Source organism: Miniopterus natalensis, chromosome 1 (genome assembly GCF_054644295.1).
Source record: "Miniopterus natalensis isolate mMinNat1 chromosome 1, mMinNat1.hap1, whole genome shotgun sequence".
In the NCBI taxonomy this organism is placed as follows: domain Eukaryota; kingdom Metazoa; phylum Chordata; class Mammalia; order Chiroptera; family Miniopteridae; genus Miniopterus; species Miniopterus natalensis.
Window position 1 is genome coordinate 95,748,158 of NC_142081.1, and position 24,137 is coordinate 95,772,294.

Consider the following 24,137-nt stretch of genomic DNA (forward strand, 5'->3'; position numbering starts at 1 on the left):
ATGAAAATGCTTGCCTGGACCAGAAATATTGCCCCAGGTACAAGACTTTGGCCTAGATATTTATCATCATCTCTTGACAGGTGCAGGCAGTGTCTATGAGCTCCAGGGGGTGTTGGGTAATGAGTGTTTCATAACACAGCCTGTGATCCATTCAGGCAACCAAAGAATAGAAGTGAAAGTAACTCTTGGGTTACAACTTATTCCAGGGAAAAACACACACATACACAAATGAATCTAAGTCATATCCACTGCCTCTACAGTTTTCTCCATTCTCTGTGTACCAGGTCACAAGCTCAGCTGCTGGGAACCAACCTCATGGACAGCATTCCCAACAGAGTAGATAGTGCTAGCTAAAGGGGGAGCTGGCCTCTATAACTGGGTACATAAATAATCTCAGCCCTCTTTCTGACAGAGGGTTGCTCAAAGACAGAATGGAGCAAGGGACAGCAAGGCCTCTGAAGTCAGAACATCAGGATCTGAATCACATTCATGCTTCTTTGTGTGGTCTCAGGAAAGTCACAATTTCTCTGAACCTCAGTTTCATCATCAGTAAAATGAGGGCAATAAGCCCCAGTGTAAATTGAAACTAGATAGGGGTGGTAGTTGCACAACATTGTGAATGTACTAAATGCCACTGAATTGTCCATTTGAAAATGGTTAACTTTATACTATATGAATTTCACCTCTATAAAAAAAAGTCATTAAATTTTTAAATGTCTGACAGTATATATGGAGGTGTTTACTGCAGGGAAGCTGGAATCAACCTGAATGATCATCCATTGTACATTGGTTAATCATGGTATTAATATATCCATCCAGCTAACAAAAAGGAATGACAAATCCTATAGTCTGACAGAAACAATACTATACTATGTTGTGAAGAGAAAAAGTGAACTTTGTAAAACAGGACTAAGTTAATAGTAAAGCAAAACCACCATCACCACAAGTCTGTTTTGTATATGTGGAAAATACAGTTGATCCTCAAACAATGGGGGTGGTTAACAGGAACTGACCCTAGCCACCCCCAGTCAAAAATCCACTTATAACTTTTGACTCCCCCAAAACTTAATATACTCCCTTGGTATCTATGGGAGATTGGTTCCAGGAACCCCTACAGATACCAAAATTCATGGATGCTCAAGTCCCTTATATAAAATGGCTTAGAACAGTGCATATAGTTAGCCCTCTGCATCTGCAGATTCCCAACCTCTGATCGAAAATACTGTCTTTGATCCTGGTTAGTTGAATCTGTGGATGTGAAACCCAGAGATACAGAAGGCTGACTGTATATATACTGAAAAAATAATCTGCATATAAGTGGACCAGTGCAGTTCAAACCAGTGTTGTTCAGGGGTCAACTGTAGTCTGGAAGGATATACAACACATCTAAACTTGCTTACCTGTGGGTACTTTTTTTCTTTATAGATAACTGTATAGTTTACTTTTTTTAAAGTACTTTTATTCTTGTTAAAAAAATTAGAAATAATTTTTAAAAGACAATAAGACAAGCTCCAATAGATGAGAAGCAAAGCCACTACAGTAGCAATAGCACAGCTAGTACTAGGGAACAGGGCTCCTCAGAGAAACACTGATTCTAGGAATGGGGCATAGTTGGAACACAAGCAGCAACTTGAAGGGGTTCCCACTGGCCAAATCTGAAACTATCTGGGAATCAAAAACAAAATAAAACAAAACAGAAAAAGGACAATAATGAATTATAAACCATTGAAAATATGGGAATCCATCAGTCTATGATGAATATAGATACATAAAAATAAATCAATGTGTGAGAAGGTATGGAGGACAGAGTGATCAATGAGGAAAACTGTTTTACAATCATCATACTAAAGATGGAATCTAAAACAGCAATCATCACAGTAAAGATTGAATGAAGCCAGGATCAGTAATATTTGCTAAATATTGGGAGAAGTTTAGTGAGGAACAAGATATGTATATGGTCTTACAGTATGTCTCCAGAGACTGCTTATGAGCTGGGGTAAAATAGGAACTATCCATGGAGGAGGTGGGAAAAAATGTGACCAGGTATGCCAAGTATTAATTTGTTGCCTCTTAGCTCCAAACTCACCTTCCCTTTCCCTTCCTTGCCACAATGAGCAAAGCTAGGACTGCAAACTCCATTTCTCATTTAACAGCTGGCCAACAGGGGCCTCTGATGGGATGGCAAGGCGGGAGGAGACAATTTATGGCTTAAGTCCCCTCAGCTTTCTTCACAGCAGGACTCTCTGCTCCTACAGCTCGGTGGTAGGCACTTCCTGTGAGTTTATTCTGCAGCACAGGGCAGGGAGCTTGTTCTATGCCACTCCTGTGAGCTCTGACTCAAGTCTTACAGGGCTTGAGTTTCTAAGTTCCTTACTAGCCCCTCTTTCTTTGATCCTCAGAAGTAGCTGTTTTCTACTAAACTGCTTTAGAGTTTTGTTTTGTTTAACCCCTTTTAGTAGCTAACCAATCTTTCACACAGTTAACAATATACTTATATTAAATTTTTCCTGTTTACATTTTCCTCTCACTGGGCCCGGAATGATATACCAAGGTGATCTAAATTAATATTACCATGAAGAGAAGATGGCATTGTAGCCTCCTATTGTGACTGATGCCCACCCCAAGAAAACAGGCAGTGTTCCAGCCATATGGAATGCAAAACCTAATCTAACCCAATTAGAGGAGTTAAGCCTCAAATAACTATCAGTTGAAAGAAGGGACTGTGGATCTCACTTAAGATTCCAAAATGGTGGTGGATTAAGTGGAAGCTACACTGATACTCTCCCAGGACCAAACTAGAGTTACAACTAAAATAGAGAAAAATCATCCTGAATAATCAACTGAAGACTAGCTGGAGAACACCATCATAACCAAGGACCTAAGGTGGAGGCCACACAGAGTGCAAAGGCATGAGAAGGCTGGCTGGACTCCCATAGGCAGCAGCTAAAGTTCTGGAGGGATATCTCAGCTGTGGTGGGTTCCCACTGAGAACTCTGGGGTCTAAACCCCAAGCTGGGCTCCCCAGCCCAGAGCACCAGAACTGAGAAAGGTACCCACATAACAGCTGGCAGTGAAAATTAGCAGGGTTTCTCTATGCCAAGGAGAGATGGCTGGGAATGCACACACCCTCTTAAAGGGCCAATGCACAAAGTTTTGTGTGCAGCCACTCACTCACCTTGGGCTCTGGCAGAGGGAGGGCAGAGTGGACTAGAGCTGTGTGAGGACAATCCGGGGTTGCGAGCTCTGGGGATAGAGCTTGGAGGGCACCCATCTGGATTCCTGTGCTGGGTCATTCCCCCCATACTGCAGGGAATATCCTTCTCTTGCAGACCTTTACCATCCTGGCAGCTTTTGCCTGTGTGGGGGTGGAGTGGGGGGAGAATTGGCTCACTCTGTTGGAAAACCTCGAGCCCCACCCTGTGGAGTTTATGTCTTGCTGTGGTCTACAGACTGAGGCTCATTAAGAGAATAACAATCACCCTGCAGGCAGAGGCAGATCTCTGGGTGCTTTGAGTCTTTGCCTGATCTGCTTCTGGACCCAGGTTTTGGAAAAGCAGACCTTAGTGCACATCTTGGTCCTTTCCAAACACACCCAGCCCCAGCAGAGGGAGCCATAAGCTATGGACTGCTGATAGCTCCAAACAGGACACCCAAGGCCTGTCACAAACAGCATGTGACATTGGCCTGCACCAGAGGCCCTCCACAAAGACTGGGAGTCCTAGCAGATCTACCTAATACATAAAAGCAAACCCAAACAGGCAGCCAAAATGGGGAGATAAAAAAACAAGCTCCAAATGAAAAACAAGAGAATTCTCCAGAAAAGCTAAATGAAATGGAGATAAAAAAATTATCAGATACAGAGTTCAGAATAATGACTATAAGAATGCTCAATGGTGTGAGAAAAGATATGGACTATGAAGGCAATTAAGGATGACATAGTAGAAATAAAAAATACATTGGAAGAAATAAAGAGCAGATTGAGGAAGCTGAGGATCAGATCAGTGAATTAGAGGGCAGAATTGAAATGATAGAGAATCAAAAAGAAAAAAATTATTAAAAAATAGGAGGAAAGCTTGAGGGAGCTGTAAGACAACATGAATGTAACAATATTCATATCATAGGAGTACAAGAAGGTGAAGAAAATGACCAAGGGATAGAGAATCTGTTTGAAGAAATAATGGCAGAAAACTTCCCTAACCTGGTGAAGAAAAAAGTCACACAAGTTCAGGAGGCACAGAAAATCCCAAGCAAGAAGAACTCAAAGAGGCCCACACCCAGACACATCATAATTAAAATGCCAAAAATGCAAAACAAAGAGAGAATCTTAAAGGCAGCAAGAGAAAAGCAATTTGTTACCTACAAAGGACCCCAACAGCTGTCACCTGACTTATCAGAAACTCTACAGGCCAGAAGAGAATGGCATGAAGTATTCAAGGTAATGCAAAACAAGGATCTGAAACCAAAAGTACTCTAACCAGCAAGGCTATCCTTCAAAATAGATGGTGAAATAAAGAGCTTCCCAGACAAAAAAGGGCTAAAGGAGTTCATCACCACCAAACCAGCATTGCAGAAAATGTTAAAGGGACTGCTGTAATTAGAAGAAGAAATATATAGAGAGAAACATAGGCATAAAGAATTAAAATGGCAATAGATAAGTATCTATCAAAAATAACCTTAAATGTAAATGGATTAAATGCTCCAATCAACAGACATAAGGGAGCTGAATGGATATGAAAACATGACCCAAATATATGCTGTCTACAAGACCCACAAAAGAACAAAAGACTCACACAGGCTGAAAAAACACTTCTGGAGGACTTTAAAGGAGAGATCAACAGCAATACAATCGTAGTAGGGGACTCTAACACCCCACTGACTTACTGGATAGATCTTCCAGACAAAAAATCAACAAGGAAACAGTGACTAAATGATACACTAGGTCAGATGGATTTAATTGACATTTACAGAACATTTCACTCCAAAGCTGTAAAATATACATTCTTCTCAAGTGCACACGGGACATTCTCAATGATAGATGACATGTTAGGACACAAAATGAGTCTCTACAAGTTCAAGAAGACTGAAATTATATCAAGCATCTTCTCGGATACACTGCTGGTGGGAATGCAGACTGGTGGAGCCACTGTGGAAAAGACTATGGAGTTTCCTCAAAAAAATTAAATATGGAGCCCTGGCTGGTTTGGCTCAGGGGTTAGAGCATTGGCCCACAGACTGAAGCATCCCGGGTTTGATTCTGGCCAAGGGCTCGTACCTCAGTTGCAGGCTGGATCCCAGGCCCTGGTCAGGGTGCGTGCGGGAGGCTACTAATCAATGTGTCTGTCTCATATTGATGTTTGTTTCTTTCTCTCCCTCCCTCCCTCTCTCTCTTCCTTCCACTCTGTCTGAAAAGCAATGGAAAAAATATCCCCGGGTGAGGATTAAAAATAAATAAATTATATATGGGCTTGCCATTTCACCCAGTGATCCCATTTCTAGGAATATATCTTAAGAAAACTGAAACACTAATCAGAAAGAATTTATGCACCCCTATGTTCATAGCAGTGCAATTTACAATAGCTAAGATCTGAAAAGAGCCTAAGTACCCATCAGTAGATGAGTAGATGAAAAAACTGTGGTACATTTTCACCATGGAATACTATGCAGTTGTAAAAAAGAAGGATCCTTTACATTTTGAGACAGCATAGAGGGCCCTGGAGAGTATTATACCAAGCAAAATAAGCCAGTCAGAGAAAGACAAGTATCACATTATCCCACTGATATGTGGAATCTAATGAACAAAACAAACCGATGAACAAAATAGATCCAGAGACATAGAAGCATGGAACAGACCAACAAATCTCAGAGGGAAGGTGGGGTTGGAGGGGTGGGTGGGAAGAGATTAACCTAAGAACTTATATGCATATATGCATAACCCGTGGACAAAGACAACAGTGAGGGGACTGGGGGGGCAGGTGCAGCGTGGAGGGAATCAATGAGGAGAAAGGGGGACATCTGTAATATTTTTAATAATAAAGATAAATTTTAAAATAATAAATAAATAAATAAATAAATAATAAAAGAAGGGACTGTGTTCTTCCCAAATGTCTATGTAAGCAATTTTCAACCGTAATGCTGCAATAATTTTTAAAACATGCAATACCTGACTAGTCAGGAGCACGGACCACTTTTCCCTTAATTGTCAAATAAAAAAGTGACAACAGTCAATACAAGAATAGCAGTCTGGTGTGAATGAATCCAAATTATAGCTATTTTTATTTTGTCAGATCAGCAAAAAATATATCTTTTGGTTTGCCGCACAATTTTAGTAATTAGTTTGTGTGTCATGATATGAAAGAAATTGAAAATCACTGGTCTATGTCATAAGGTAAAAAACTATGGAAATGCTCCAAATTAAGTAAGAACAAAGAGACATGACAACTAATTCACAGACCGGATCCAGAACTGAAGGCCAAAAAAAGTGGAAATTATCTGCTTCTGTGTATGTCTGCTATACGAGGACTCCACATGCCTTGAAGGCAAAGACAACATCATCATTGTAACCCCAGCATCATGCACAAGTAGATTCTCCACATTTGTGAGATATATGGAACTGAAAAGCATCTGTGGGTTTTGAATGTCAACGCCTTTAGAATTTGGCAAGAGATATAATTAAAATACATGCAAATCATGATGAACTGAAGATGGCACCAATATATAAATCACTGAAGTACTCCCAAATAATTAAAAACTACATGTTAAGGGGTAATACAGAGTTTATTGAATTAGATTTTTCTATTTACAACTGAGATCACATCTACATGCTAGTCTACATGGGTACATTATTTCTAACAAATTTAGACTTACAATGAATGGGCTGGATCATACAGACACATACACACACACTCTAATTGTTTTAAAACAGTAGTGCACACATAATACTCCTTCTCTAAAGCCAGCTTTGATTAAAAACCTTTAGTTTCAAAGATCAGTCTGATTTTGAAGATGAACCAAAGTACACTTTGTATGATTCCAAAATCTATTTCAGCCATTTTGTATAGTTGCTGTCCTACTGGGATATGGTATATATATTTTTAAAAGGACACTGCTAAGGGTCACCATCTGGTATTAAGTCCTCCTCCCCCAAAAAACCTTTGGCAAAGAGTTGTCCATTGTGGTCTTTAAGGACCCAGTGGTACTTCAGCAGCAGTCCCATTGCTGCTTGGAGGTAACAGAAGCAGTCCACGTCCTCTTTTAATTCTACCACACTATTGCAACTTGCAAATGGTTCTGAAATTAGAACATATAACACCATCCTTAAAAACTTAGGGACGTGGAGAATCAGCTAGAACAGGGGAAAAGTCATAAATGAGTAGGAAAGTAAGTGGGCACATGAAGAATCAAGCTGTTCTGTCTGACACATGTGCTTTAACTAAATGAACTCAGGAGGCCAAGAGCAGTGGAACTGCTCAATTCACCTTCCAAATCAGAACAAGACTAAAAAGCACAGGCTTGAGTTTTCTACTATGCATAGGTTCCGCTGGTGATGAGGAGCTCATAAGCAGGATCTCTATTCCTTCTGCACAGTACGATGCATGCACACAGCATGCCCAGCAGCTGTGGGAAGAAAACAGTGGAAAAGAAAAGCTGAAAACCCTCATATAGCAAGTATATATTTATTTGTTGGCAATGAAGCTGTTTCAAAGTCCAGTGACCTCAAATCATCAAAAAAGCAACAACAAGAGGAAGAGAAGCAACACCTAATGAATATATTATCCCTTTAGGAACTAAGTACCAAGTTTTAGCTTCCCTCACATCTAAGAACAATTTGTGAAGACAGCAAAGAATCAAGGCTCTCCTACTACCATCCCCACTCCTAATCTAGAGCAATGCTGTACAAAAGAACTTTGTGCAATGATGGAAACTTTCTCTATCTGAGCTGTCAAAATATGGTAGCCACTAGCCACTGCAACAAAAGAATTGTTTTTTATTTTATTTAAATTAATTTAAACTTAAACATATGTGACTACTGGTTACCACTCTGGACAGCAAAGTTCTAGAGAGCAGAATGATCAAGACTATGTGTTGAGGAAATTTAATGGTGTTCTTTTCAGGCATATGGATTTGGAGGAGACAGGCTTTATAACAACCCACAAAATTCAGTACATGAGTAGCCCAAAAGCTCTATGGTGGAAAATCAGTCCCAATGCCAAATAATAATAATAATAATAATAATAATAATAATAATAATAATAATAATAATAATAATAATAATAATGATGTAGTATGGTTTTGTTTCTTTCACAATTATTTATTATTTTTTTAAATCCAGGTTTGGCTCTGTGGTATTACAAACATATTACTTTGTAAAGGTCACTCCTCCATCATTTTATTTCAATAAGCCCTAATCCTTCTGTAGTAGCAAATTGGAACTGGAATACTAATAAAATCATGCCACGTTATTTTGGATAAGCAAGAGTGTTAAGTTAGATTTAAGAGAAAACAATTCTAGAATTTTGACTTGGCTTCTTACAAAATATAATATAAACTAACAAAATATAAACTAACAAAAGAGCTAAAGACGAGTAAGTTAATTTGCTCTTCTAACTTTTCATTGAGAGTGGAAGGTCTGTTATTTGATTTTAAAAGGCAGGGCCCTCTGTACATATGAGGTCAATCTAATTTCAACACAATGTACCTGATCCATAAACAGACGCTCACATTCTATCCATTCAGGGTATCTACTTGTTGCTTGAATCCATCAGTTTCATTACATCAGTATTATCTGAGTGCTTACTAGTGCAAAGCACCTTAAAGCATTTTAAAAGTGGATATTGTAGAAAGTTTACTAAATATCTTAAGCCAATTCTAGACATGTTTAGTACTTAATTCCTAAAGTAATATATTTCAGTTCATGGTACAGCAAAACATTCTTAGAACTGCTAAAAAATCAAACACGATTATGTTTCTAGACAATGTCAAATTGAACAATAAAAATGCTAAGCTCAGAAACTACTAATTTGCTAGGGAAAAAAATTATCCCTTCCCTCACATTCCTTTCAGTTGGTTAACTTCTACTAAAGGAGTCAGCATTCTGAAAATGGGGCCTGAAATAAGTATCATTTCTTTCCTCACTTTTATTTAAATTAAGTCAACTTGTATTGATTTTAAAACAATTTTAAAAGCTTGATAAAACCCTGCTCATGCTTGGGAATGAGCCTCTTTAAAAACATTAAGTTATATACAGTAACTTTTTTTTTTGGTGATGAGTTCTTTTGAGTTCTTTATAAATTTTGGATATGACTCCATCTGATGTAGCACTGGTAAATCTCTTCTTGCAGTCAGTAAGTTGTCTTTTTGTTTTCTTGATGGTTTCTTTTGCTGTGCAAAAGCTTTTAGTTTGATGTAGTCTCCTAAACAGTAACTTTTTTTTAATCCTCACCCGAGGATATGTTTATTGATTTGAGAGAGAGGAAGAGAAGGGGGGGAGAGAGAGAGAGAGAAACATCAATCAGTTTCCTCCCATATGCTCCCCCAACCAGGGATCAAATCTGCAACCTAGGTATGTGCCCTGACTGGGAATCAGATCTGCAACCTTTTGGTATATGGGACAAGGCTCCAACCAACTTAGCCACCCATCCAGGGCCACAATAACTTCTAATAGTCCCAATCTCATCACTAAGTATTACACACCCATTTCCAAAGTTTTGGCTATTCTGAAATGTCACTGAGTATTGAAATTTTCCAATAACAGATTTTTGGAAATATCATACAAATATTTTAGGTCCAGTGTTATTTCCTGTAATGAAAGTTTGCCCTATAATATTCAAGTCATGAGAACTAATCTACACTTAGTAGATTATAACAACCAGCAAAACATGATTACTAAATACAGAGGCAAATAGTGATTACGAAAACCATTAAGGATTAAAATGTTCTATGATTCACTACGTAGATGGCATTATGATGAAATTGGTATTGTCATACAGGTTATTTTAACTGTACACTGGAAACATCCTCTTCTGAGAAAAAATTAGGAAATACCTATCAAAAAGTCCCTAATACTCTGGCTCCTTAATTTCATGCCTACAATTTTTGCTGTAGACTTTGCACACACATGAAGAGGGTATTTACTAGTTGCAGTTTTTAATAGCAGGACTTACATAAGTGCCCTTTAATGTAGATTAGGTAAAGTGTGCCACAAAAATGAAATACTATGCAACTATAGCAAGATACTAATGTTTTTAAAAAGCAAGCTCCAATCAACAAGGAAACAGTGACCTTATACGACACAATAGATCAGCTGGATTTAACTGACATTTATAGAACATTTCCCCCCAAAGCTGCAAAATATACATTCCTCTCTCAAGTGCACATGGAACATTCTTAAAGACAGACCACATGTTACGACACAAAACAAGTCTCTACAAGTTCAAGAAGACTGAAATCATATCAAGCATCTTCTTGGATCACAACAGCATAAAACTAAAAATCAACTACAATAAAAACACTCAAAAACATTCAAACACATGAAGGCTAAATAGCATGTTATTAAATAATGAATAGGTTACCAATGAGATCAAAGAAGAAATAAAACACTTCATGGAAACAAACAAAAATGAACACACAACAACCCCTAATCTATAGAGCAAAGCAAAATCAGTCCTGAGAGGGATGTTCATAGCACTGCAGGCCTACATCAAGAAACAAGAAAAATCTCTAAAAACCTATCTGAACTTACAACTAAAAGAACCAGAAAGAGAACAACAAAAAAATCCAACAGTAAGTAGAAGGAAAGAAATAATAAAGATCAAAGAGGAAATAAATGACACAGAGACTAAAAAAAATACAAAAGATCAATGAAACCAAGAGCTGGTTCTTTGAAAAGATAAACAAGATTGATAAACCTTTAGCCAGACTCATTGAGAAATAAAGAGAGAGGACCCTAATAAATAAAATCAGAAATAAAAGAGGTGAAATAACAACTGACACCACAGAAATACAAAGGATTGTAAGAAAATACTATAAACAACTATATGCAAATAAATGGGCAACCTGGGCGAAATGGACAAATTCTTAGAAATGTACAATCTTCCAAAACTCAATCAGGAAGAATCAGAAAACCTGAATAGGCCAATAACAACTAATGAAATTGAAGCAGTAATCAAAACACTTCCAGAAACGAAAGTCCTGGACTGAATGGCTTCACAGGGGAGTTGTAACAAACATTCAAAGAAGAACTAACACCTATCTTCCTCAAACTATTCCAAAAAATTACAGAGTAAAGACTTCCAATCTATTTTTATGAGGCCAGCATTATCCTAATTCCAAAACCAGATAAAGACACTACAAAGAAAGAGAATTACAGGCCAATATCCCTGATGAACATAGATGCTAAAATCCTCAACAAAATATTAGCAAATTGGATCCAGTAATATTAAAAAAGATCACACACCATGACCAAGTGGGATTTATTCCAGGGATGCAAGGCTGGTACGATATTAGCAAATCAATAAATGTGATACATCACATAAACAAAGTGAAGGATAAAAATCACATGGTCATATCAATAAATGCAGAAAAAGCATTTAACATAATCCAGCACCCATTTTTGATAAAATCTCTCAGCAAAGTGGGAATAGAGGGATCATACCTCAACATAATAGAGGCCATATATAACAAACCTATAGCCAACATCATACTCAGTGGCCAAAAAGTAAAAGTGTTTAACCCAAGAACAGGAATAAGACAGGGTTGTCTGCTTTCACACACTCTTATTCAACACAGTACCTAGCCACAGCAATCAGACAAGGAATAAAAATAAAAGGCATCAAATTTGGAAAGGAGGGAGTAAAACTGTCATTATTCCCAGACGGCATGATATTGTACATAGAAAACCCTAAAGACTCCACCAAAAAACTATGAGATTTAAGAAATGAATTCAGAAATGAATTGAATTGAAAAGAAATGAAGGATACAAAATTAACATCTGAAAATCAGTAGCATTTTTGTACACCAATAATGAACTCTCAGAAAGGAAAACTATAAACACAATCCCATTTACCACTGCAACAAAAAAGATACCTAGGAACAAACTTATTAAGGAGGTAAAAGACCTGTACTCAGGAAATTATAGAATATTGAAGAATGAAATAGAGGAAGATACAAACAAGTGGAAACACATAGAGTGTTCATGGATTGGAAAAATTAACATCATTAAAATGTCAATATTACCCAAAACAATATACAGATTCAATGCAATTCCTATTAAATTATCAACAGCATATTTTACAGATCTAGAACAAATATTCCAAAATTTTACATGGAACCCCAAAGGCCCTGAATAGCTACAGTAATCTTGAGAAAGAACAGAGCTGGATGGATAATAATTCCAGATATCAAATTATACTACAAAGCTATGTAATCAAAACAGCCTGGTACTGGCAAAAGAATAGGCATATAGATCAATGGAACAGAGCAGAGACCCCAGAAATAGACCTATGTCATTATAATCAATTAATATTTGACAAAAGAGGCAAAGGTATACAATGGAGTAAAGACAGTCTTTTCAATGAATGGTCTTGGAAAAACTGGACACATACATGCAAAGAAATGAAACTAGACACACCATACTTAAATGTAAATCACAAAACCATAAAAATCCTAGAAGAAAACACAGGGAGTAAAATCTCAGACATCTCACATAGCAGATTTTTCTCCAATACATCTCCTAGGGCAAGAGAAACAAAGGAAAAAATAAACATATGGGACTACATTGAACCAGAAAGCTTCTGCACAGCAAAAGAAACCATCCTCAAAATGCAAAGGGAACCCACTGTATTGGAGAACATATTCACCAAGGATACATCTGATAAAAGGTTAATTTCCAAAATACATAAAGAACTCATACAACTCAACAAAAGGAAGACAAACAATCCAATTATAAAATAAGCCAAGGACCTGAATAGGCACTTCTCTAAAGAGGACATACAGATGGCTAATAGACATATGAAAAAATGCTCAAAGTCACTAGTCATCAGAGAGATGCAAATTAAAGCCACAATGAGGTATCACTTCCCACCTGTCAGAATGGCTGCCATCAATATATCAACAAACAACAAGTGTTAGTGAGGATGTGGGGGAAAGGGAGCCCTAGTATATTGCTGGTGGGAATGTAGAGTGGTGCAGCCACCGTGGAAAAATTAAAAAATTAATTCCTCAAAAAATTAAAAAAGAAACTGCCATTTGACCCAACAATCCCACTTCTGGGAATAATAAATCCTAAGAATCCTGAAACACCAATCAGAAAGAATATATGTACTCCTATGTTCATAGCAGCACAATTTACAACAGCTAGGATCTGGAGACAGCCCAGGTTCCTATCAATAGATGAGTGGATAAAAAAGTTGTGGTATATTTACACAATGAAATACTATGCAGTTGTAAAAATGAAGAATTTCTTACCCTTTGCAACAGTATGGATGGACCTGGAGAATATTATGCTGAGTGAAATAAGGCAGAAAAATACAAGTATCATATGATCTCACTTACATGTGGAATCTAATGAATAGAATAAACTGATGAACAAAACAGGTCCAGAGGCATGGATGCATGGAACAGACTGACATATCTCAGAGGAGTGGCGGGGGGGGGGAGGAGATGGGAAGAGATTAACCAAAGAACTTATATACATATATGCATAGCCAATGGACACAGATAATAGTGTGGTGAAGGCCTTGGGTAGGGCAGGACCTGGGAGGAAGGAGGCTAAGGGGGGGAAATTGGGAGACATCTGTAATACTGTCAACAATAAAAATAAAAAAATTTAAAAAAGCAAGCTCCAAAGGTTACACACCATATGAATCAATTTATAAAACATTTAAAATGACAAAATTTTAGAAATGAAAGACAGATTAGTGGTTGCCAGGTTAAGGGGCCAGAGGCACAGGAGACAGATGGGTGTAGTAACAAAGGGGTGCCAGATGGTACCCAGTGAGATCCTTGTGACATTGGAACTGTTCAGTATCTTGGTTGGTGGTGTTCAATACAGAAACCTACACAGGTCATAAAATTGTACAGAACTGAATACATGCACATAGACATGAGAAATCTAAATAAAGGTGGTAAATTGTATCAGTGTCAATACCCTGCTTGTGATATACTGTGGTTGGGGAAAAAATGTTACCACTAAGAGATAATAGGGAAAGCATACAAGGGCTCTGTCTGTATTCTTTCTTAAAACTGCATGTGAATATACATTTATCTCAATTTCTTTTTAAAGGCAAGGTATAAAACTGCATCCTATAAGCTTCCATTTGCATAAAAATATATATATGGTTGTCTAATCACAAATTACTTCTGGAAGGGTATACAGGAAACTGGTAACAGTGGTTGCCTTTGCAGGGAAGATGTGAGAACTGGGGTCAAGACTGAGAAGGAGGCTTACATTTTACTAAATTTGCATTATTTTTATTTTGTCAAATGGACATTTTCAATTTAAAATATCTTCAAAACGTTAAGATTAATTTCCTGCCCTGGCCAAGTGGCTCAGCCAGCTACAGCATCCTGCTGTACACCAAAAAAAAGGGGGTTGCAGATTCAATTCCTGGTCAAGGCACATACCTAGGCTGCAGGTTCGATCCCTGGTCAGGAGTATATGGGAGGCAACCAATCGATGTTTCTCTCTCGTATCAATGTGTTTTTTTCTCTTTCTTTCTCCCCCCACTCCCGTCTCTCTCTCTTCCTCTCTCTCTTAAAAGAGCAATAAAAACATATCCTCAAGTAAGGATTTTAAAAGGATTAATTTCTTCCAAATAAAAATAAAAACTAAAAAAAAAGCCTTAGCTGTAACAGGGAATAAAAATTTTATGCTACTCTAACCATGAAATGGAAGTAAACTAAAATGTACTAACAGACCGATAGAAGGAACTCACATACTGAGAGTTTCCTTATACACATTTTACAGGTTTCAGCATTCCCAGTTTCCTCTTGTACAAAAAAACAGCCTTGACCACGACTTCAGTTGACTCAGATTGCCCAACTCCAGGAATCTGGCTAGCACTGACCAGTTTCAGTATGCTGACATTAACCAGACATATCAGGACCATCAAGGACACTGCCTGCACATCCACAGGCCTCTCCTCCTGATCTCTTTGTTCTGCTTTCTCTCTACCTTCCTATGAAAACACCTGCCTGAGCCCTGGCAGGTGTTGCTCAGTGGTTAGAGTGTTGGGCTATGCACCAAAGGGTCATGGATTCAATTCCCAGTAAAGGGCATGTACCTGGGTTGCAGGTTTGATCCCCGGCCCCAGAAGGGTATGAACGGGAGGCAACCAATTGATGTCTCTCTCTCACATCGATATTTCTCTCCCCCCTCCTCCCTCCCTTCTACTCTCTCTAAAAAATATCAATGGAAAGAATATCCTTGGGTGAAGATTAACAAAACAAAACAAACAAAAACCCTGCCTGCACTGAGATGCTAAGATGGGCTTTGGACAAAAGTCTCCCATCTTCTCTCGATGCTGGCACTGGAATAAACCTCTTTCCTTTTTCACCAGCATTTGTCTTACCAGTTTGGTTTTCGTGGCAGCAGGCAGTGAAACCTTGGTACTGGTTACATAGCTACTCAAAAATTAGCTCCCCAAACTTTGGTTTAAGTTTTTAAGGAAGAATTAATTGGAATATATATTTTTAAAGAATCTAGCCACTCAATTCTAACTATATGTGGCTTCCATCTGAAATGTTATTCACTTATGTGTTTTAACTCATTTTAATAAATAATTAGTAGTCAAGAAGCAGGAAGGAACAGAAATACAGTTTCAACCTCCTTCCTTCACATTTGGCATACAGAACAGAAAAAAGCACCATGGCCTTGGGAAACTGTTCTCTAAAAGCATGCTCTCGACCACTCCACTTGAGGACATGCTAACTTCATGAGGCTTCAAAGACTGACCATTCCCATTTTTCCCATATTGCCTGTGCAGAGAGCCTTACCCACAGCAGATACTTAAGAGCTTGCCATATCAAAACCTAGATGTTTTGTCCTTCATGAATTTCTGATATGAAATTCATAATTAATCATTTGTTAACTTAAAAGGATAACTACTCTCAAAAAAGTAAAATATCTTGCTGATTAATAAGCTAACAAGATAAGGCGTATAGTAAAAAAATTTTAAATCTCATTATTTTATATTCAAAAACCCTGTTATAATAATTACCTAATATTTTGCAGATTTTTCTTTCTTGATCATTTTGGTCCTACCCAAACCAAGATCATTTAAGTAGACTAGTGCAAGGGTTGGCACATGTTTCTTAAAGGGCAGTACAGTAAATATGTTAGGCTTTGTGGACCAAGAGACAAAATTGATCTGTTGCAACTACTCAACTTTGCCACTGTAACACAAAAGCAGTCACAGACAATACATAAACAAGTGTAGCTCACCCAAAAAGAGGTGGTGAGCTAGATTTGGCCCACACAGATGGGCAACTCCTGAACTAGAGCCTTTTATTGGTAAAAATTAAGCTTATGAAAGAACTTCTTCTTAAATTCACCTTTATGCATTAGAACATCAATGAAATGTACCGTAATAGTTAATACCACAAATCACACTAAAATCAAAGGAGACAATGCTTAAAACAGTTTTGATACTCAAAACACTATCAAAAATCAACTTTCAATCATTAACATTATTTCAAACCATATTTACTATGATAACTCTTAGAGCTTCCCCACTTTAGAACCTGAAGGAAAGTGCTAATATTTCAATGGTATTACACTGTATAACTTATTCAGCTGAAGTGTCAATTAACTATCAGGTTTCATAACAGAATTTAGGAATTTTATCTTTTGAGAATCTTAATTCTTCAATTTGCAACTGGAGTACAATAGAGCTGTGGGTCAAGCTTTTGTGATAGTCATAAGTCATATTATCCTCACTCACCCGCATTTTCATGACCTTTAAAATGAAGGACACAGGAACTAAAGAATCTCCAAGTGCCCTTCTAGGTCTAACTTTCTCAGGATTGGTATACAAACACAAGAGCTTACTGATCTTTGAATTGTTTCTGCCTTTGCCAGGTTTTCTACACCCAAGGTACCAGGGCACATTAGATTTTGAATATCAGAAGTTTAGAACATTTATAGGTACTCTTAAAAAAAGAAAAATTAGGGAAACTTCTTTTATTACCTAAAATGAATGGTTTTTCCTTAAAATAAAAGTTTTTTTTTTCATTTTCAAAGCCACTAGAGGTTTTGAGTCTGTGAAAGCTCTGAATCCCTAACATCAAATATTTATCATACCTCACCCCTACTTCACTCCATATATAAAAATTAACTCAAAATAAATTAATAATCTAAATATAAGAACTAAACTATAAAGTTCTTAAGACAAAACAGGTAAAAATATTAAAAAAAAAAAAATCCTTATCAGCTATTACTTAAGTCAGGGTGATTTAAGTATAAAATATGTGAACCCTGAGAAAAAAAGACAGCTACTAAAAGGGGCTCCACTGGTTAACTAACTGTGCTCCAATTAAAAGAAATAAACAGCCTAGCAGCCATTTCTACACAGGGGCATCTCATGCAAACTGTGCTTCAGGGAAAAGCCTGCACTGAACTACCTGCCTCTGCACTGAACTGCCTGGCTACACTATGTTTCTGCCATGTGAGCTAGCCCTTATAAAAGAGTTCCTCAACCAATAGGACTGAGGCTTTCCCCATCCAATTAGAGCTGAGCAGCTGTATTTCCCCCATCAATATCTTCACTGACCAATCACAATGGCTCCATTCTGATCAATCAGGACAGTGCCTTTTGGACCAATCAAACTGCAAAGATTTGGAGTCCTCTTTTGCATGAGGATGGACCAATCAGGGGCCAGGGGTGAGATAAGCCAGCTCTCCTCTGGCTCTGGGAGCACACTTTTCCTTTCCACTGAAGATTGCATTTCCCTGACTGAGCTGAAACACTGAAGATATTTCACCAGAGCAGACCAGAGCAGACTAGGAAAGAGCAGAGATGTCTAGCCAGACAGGGGCCTGGCCCCAAGCTTGCCTCACAGCCAGGCTGTTTTCACAGTTATGCTGTATCACTATTGAGCTGTTCCACAGCCATGCTATATCATAGTTGAATTGTTTTGTACTGGATAGTTTCCTTCTTCACCACACCCCAAATTGGGAATTCCTGTTGGCGTTGTATTGGTGCCAGTGAGCATCTCATGACAAATGCATATGAGAAGAGACTAGTTAGAATATTTATTAGTCCCCACTAAAAAAGTTAATGAAGAAATATCTGGCTGGTTAATAACCTTAACTAGATGAGGGACATAACTAAAGGGACAATTTTCATCAGTCTTCTATACACATGTTGCATATTGCATGATCAAAAATCACCATACAGCCCAGCCGGGCATGGCTCAGCGGTTGAGCATCGACCTAGGATCCAGGAGATCGGGGTTCAGTTCCTGGTCAGGCACACGCCCGGGTTGTGGGCTGCAGACAATCAATGACTCTCTCATCACTGATGTTTCTATCTCTTTCTCTCCCTCTCCCTTCCTCTCTCTGAAATCAATAAAGATATATATTTTTTAAAAAGTCACCATACAGTTCCAAAGCTTTCTTTGCTGCATGCTAACATGTGCAGCTTTCTTACTACACATAAAATTATTAAGAATGCACAGGTCAGGATTTCACTTAAGACAAGAAGACTCCTTCAAGTTTCATTATTTTTACCTAAATAAATGTGTTTGTACAGACAATCAAAATATGAAACACATCCCTACTGATGAACAGATTACTGCTATGCCAAAGTAAATGTTAGGAAGGCAAAGATCAGAGCAAATAAAAAGCTAGGCTTTTTAATGAATCATTTCAGGGCTGTTTGAATACTAGCAAAGTAAACAATCACCCTTTTGCCCTTTTAAAAGACACTGCCCATTAAATACACTAGCTTCTGTTCAAATAGAGAGAAGCAATCCAAGCAACTTATAAACTAGCAATCAAATTGGTTTTATCTAACAATTAAAATATATTCTCTAGGCCTAAAGCATATTTCAAGAACAACTAAAAGAACGCTCTAAGAAACAGGTTGGATGCAAAGGATTTTCAATCATTTTCAAAAAGTTGGCTATTCTCAGTTTTAAGACTCTTCTAAAACATTCCTCTGATAGACTCTCTAAGATATACTGAATATACCTGACAAACTAGGCATGTAAGTAGTTGTACTGAGCATAAAAATAGCTGTCTTTTTTATTTACAGGTAGGGGTAAGGGATAAGTGTGTGTGTGCGTGCGTGTGTGTGTGTGTAGGGAGGGGGTGGTCTGGCAGTAGATGAAGTTAAGCGATAATTAAGCAATTACTCCAGCTACTTTGCACATGCTGTTGTTAAGGGGGAAAAGGCTATTTTTACTGGCAGTAGTTGAGAAAACAGTTCCCTCTTCTACCAACAATGGCATGGTACACTTCCAGATATGTCAAGTGATGTCATGGACTCCTTGATGATTATCTGCCTTAAAAAACTAAGTTTCAAATACAGAAGGGGTTAGAACCTCAGTTTTTATTTTAAGGCCTTTTCTGTAAAGCAATACGATTGCTCCTATAAGATACTAGAGTTGTAGTACCAGTTCTTGATTTATGTATATAAACATATAAAACCCTTGAGGACAGAAAAGCAAGAACTGAAAGGAGAAAAAATATTTTTAAAAGACTAAAATAAAGCTATTCCCAAACTGAAATAAAGCAATACAATTCTTAAAAATTCTTCAAAGTTCTATTAAAATATCTCCCAAGAATACACTATGACAACAGTTTGCATTTTGAACAGGTCACTCACTAATCAAGTCAAGAAAATAAGACAGAGTCCTCTCACACACGGTCCCCAAATCCAGACCTCTGGTTTCCTGAAACCATTCTGGGTCTAGGTCTAAAGACAGGAAATAAAAGATGTTGGAAACTGGTGCCTGGTATCTCAATCATTTTCAAGTTATCTACATACACTTAGTGATTAAAACCATTCAGGGTTGACATCAGTACACTCTGATCACAATCGCTTGGCTAGCTGTGCTTACCTGAATAGCTGCAAATGCCAGCGCTGCCCAGATAACATGCATCATGATTTCTTGTAGCTTCTTCACAACTAGGGCCTCACACCCCTGCAACACACAAAGTCATCCTTATTAGATGTCTCTTTTAAAACTGAAAGCGACAAGGTCACATACTACTACTCTCTGGCAGAAATGAAAATGACAGAAACTAAAAGACAGAAAAAGAAGACAATGCATTTAAAAATAATTTACAGTAAAATAAAATAGCTTTAAAGACAAACAAAAGTCATGGAGATATAAACTACAGCATAGGGAATATAGTCAATAATATTGTAATAACTATGCAGGGTGTCAGGTGGGCACTAGGCTTATTGAGGAGATCACTTTGTAAGCTATATAAATGTCTAACCACTATACACACATCTGAAACTAATATAATATTGTATGTCAACTGTAATTTTAAAAAATTTTGGTTTTTTAATTAAAAAAGACATAACTATAGTCTGAACATAATATAACTTAAATCATAAAATAAAAAAAATTAAAAGCAGGAACTCAAAAGAATATTTGTACACCCGTTTTCATAGGAGCATTCTTCACAACAGTCAAAAGGGGAAAGCAACCCAAGTGTCCATCCATGAATGAATGCATAAGCAAAAGGTGGACTATCTATACAATGGAATATTACTCAGCCTTTAAAAGGAATGAAGCCCGGCCAGGCATGGCTCAGCGGTTGAGCGTTGACCTAGGATCCAGGCGATTGGGCTTCGATTCCCGGTCAGGGCATATGCCCAGGTTGCAGGCTTGATCCCCAATAGGGGGCACGCAGGAGGCAGTCGATCAATGACTCTCATCATTGATGTTTCTATCTCTCCCTCTCCCTCTCCTTTCCTCTCTCTGAAATCAATAAAGATATATTTTAAATAAATGAATGAATGAATGAATGAATGAATGAAATTTTGATTCATGCTACAATATAGATGAACCTTGAAGACATTATGCTGAGTAAAAAAGTAAGCCAGGCACAATAGGACAAGTATTGTATGATTCCTTGTATGAGGTACCTAAAAATAGTCAAGTTCATAGGCAGAAAGTAGAATGGTGGTTGCCAGGGACTGGGGGAGAAGAGAATGGAGAGTTATTTAATGGGTATAGAGTTTCAGTGTGGAAGAGGGAAAGAGTTCTGGAGATGGTGGTGGTGAATATATTCAATAGTACTGAGCTGTACACTTAAAAGGACAAACAAAAGAGGGTAGAAAAGAACTTCCAGGTAGAGATGATTCACAGAGAAAAACAGGTTACCAGGCTAGATTCAAGTTTTGGCCAAGAAACTGAACTTACCTCAGCATAAAGGTTGGAGGGGTGGGAAAGGCTGCCATTACAGCTGCTGGCAGTCTCTCTGCAGCAGCTAAGAGGGACACTCTGATTTTTGGTTTCTTTGAACCAGTCTGTATTTTCCCAGTCTGAGTAGTTGTGAATTCCACAACAGCGCAGCTTTGGAAAGGAGAACAGAGATATTACTCCTCACAAAATACATATACCTGTGTTGAACTTTAGAGTTTTGTGTACTGCAGAACTTAAAGTTACTCTAAACAGTGATATCCCTATAGAACTTCCTGCATTGATAGAAATGTTCTATGTCTGCATGTCCAACACGGAAGCCACTAGCCACATAAGGCTATTAAGCACTTAAACTGTGGCTGGTGTGACTAAAGAACTGAATTTTTCAGTTTAATTTAAATAGCTGCATATGGCGAGTGGCTCTAGCACCTCCATATGAAGAGCACATTTCCCACAAGAGGTAGTTTATAGCTAAGAAAAATCTTCCTATCTTACATGTGAAATACCTGGTTCTGAATTAAATACTATTTCCAATGACAGAGTGTTTAAAATATTTTGTCTAAAATGTCTGTGATCTGCTTTAAGATAATCTAGCAAAAGATATGTGGGAGTAACAAGATGAAACAAGACTGACAAAATGCCGACAAATTTGAAGGTGGTTTTATGTGCATAACGATGTACTATACTATTCTTTCTATCTCCGTATATGTTTCAAATTGTCCATAATATTTTTTTACAGTTTTGTCAGTTACCTTTTCTGGTCTTGCTTTTAAAAGATATATGAAGCCTGGCCGGGCGTGGCTCAGTGGTTGAGCATCAACCTAGGATCCAGGAGGTCACGGTTCGATTCCCGGCCAGGGCACATGCCCGGGTGGCGGGCTTGATCCCCAGTGGCTCCCCAGGAGGCAGCCAATTGATGATGACTCTCTCATCATTAATGTTCCTATCTTTCTCTCTCCCTCTTCCTTCCTCTCTGAAATCAATAAAAACATTTTTAAAAAGATATATGAAGAAGATCTCCCACCTCCTTTTAAGTTGTCTAGATTCCCACCTTCCCTGTGACATGTACCTCTCTTCCATTATCACCTCTCTGGTTAATTAATTTTATGGGGAAAAAGTCAGATGCATTTTTATCTTTGACTAGGTGATGACGGGAGAAAACCTTTCAAGGATGAAGATAAAAATATTGAATACATTATGAAGTTAACCATGACTGTGAAGGTACATGGCTAATTTACATAATAATAGCAGAGTAAGTTTCACGTTGACCCAACAGTGATTGGCCCTCAAAACCAAATTCACCTCAAGAGAGCTCACCTGTCTCTGTACATAATCAATAGCCCGGCTAGCAGCATCAGGATTGGTTCCATTGTAGGTCTTATATACTTTCTGGATGCTGTGGTCAACCTCATTTTCCACCTAAATCAAAACAAACAATTTGGTCCCTCTAAAATACTAGTAAAAGTAATATTAGTCAAGGCTCTAGCTAAAATACCTAAATGGTGTACCTGCAAAACTGCCAGATTTCTCTGTAAATTTCTTATTAGAAAAAATTTTCTCCTTTTCTGCCTCTATACAGATTCAGGTAAAAATTCAGACATTTTATATCACATAGATTAAGCATTCAAAGAAAAGATTGTGTGCAAGATGGTAGGCTAACAACCCACTCAAAAGGGAGAAAGCAGTTGAGCACTGACACAGATGTTCTAAATGATAAATAGACTGCCTTCTTTTTTCTTTTTTGTTAATCCTCACCAAGGATATTTTTTCCCATTGATTCTTTTTTTTTTTAAAAGAGAGTGGAGCCCGGCCTGACGTGGCTCAGTGGTTGAGCGTTGACCTGGGATCCATCCAGGCGATCGGGGTTCGATTCCCAGTCAGGGCACATGCCCCAGCTGCGGGTTGCAGCCGATCAATGGTTCTCTCATCATTGATGTTTCTATCTCTCTCTCCCTCTCCCTTCCTCTCTCTGAAATCAATAAAGATATATTTTTAAAGAGAGTGGAAGGGAGGGAAGTGGGAGGAAAGAAAGAGAGAGGAGCGAGAGAAACTTCAATGTGAGAGAGACACATCAACTGGGGCTAGGGACCGAACCTGCAATCCAGGCAAGTGCCCTTGACTGGGAATCAAACCCACAACTCTACAGTGAGCAGGCCAATGCTCTAACCACTGAGCTACACTGGCCAGGCCAACTGCCTTCTTTCTAAATATGTTTTCAGTGTAGTCTCAGAAGATCTACTCATTTTCCTTTCCTAAAGAAGGTAAAAATAAAATAAAAAACCACCACAAGATACTTTTGGGACAATTATTAGACTTGGCCAAATATGCAAAAGTAATCAGCAGGTAAAAAAAATCAGTCCTTAGGAATGACACTTTCCTGCCAATTACTAAAGAGATAAGAAAGAAAGTGTCACTTAATAAAGTCTGTTTATACCCGATTCTCCTTACCCTTTTAAGATGATTAGACTTATTTGGTAATTGTATCAGTGATTTCAGGAGACTATAAAATTGATAACCAGATCATAGGTAGGAGCATAACCCCATTGCATTCCTTTTTTTGGCATAGCTGCCTGATACCTTATGTATCAACGATTTGAATATTACATTGGAATATCATGTCTTTGATTTAAAATCATACTTTATAATGACTCTATTATACCTTCATAACATGGCTCTAAAGTTCTGCCCAAAGTAATTAATTTAAAGCAGCCTGTTTAGCCTTAAATGGTACTATAGGTGGAAAGCAAAAGCAGGCAAAATAG

General features: G+C 37.9%; 1 protein-coding gene across 2 annotated transcripts in view; it reads right to left on the bottom strand.

Moving 5' to 3' along the window:
• Positions 1 to 6,755: 6,755 nt before the first annotated feature.
• TSPAN3 (tetraspanin 3) overlaps positions 6,756 to 24,137 on the bottom strand; it is a 34,974-nt gene continuing 17,592 nt past the window's right edge. For both annotated transcript variants that reach the window (XM_016214202.2, XM_016214203.2), the window contains exons 4-7: positions 22,693 to 22,794; positions 21,376 to 21,528; positions 20,059 to 20,142; positions 6,756 to 7,614 (exon numbers count right to left, since the gene is read on the bottom strand). In XM_016214202.2, the coding sequence (XP_016069688.1) occupies positions 7,522 to 7,614; positions 20,059 to 20,142; positions 21,376 to 21,528; positions 22,693 to 22,794 (432 nt within the window). In that variant the 3' untranslated portion in view covers positions 6,756 to 7,521. The remainder of the gene's footprint in view (positions 7,615 to 20,058; positions 20,143 to 21,375; positions 21,529 to 22,692; positions 22,795 to 24,137) is intronic.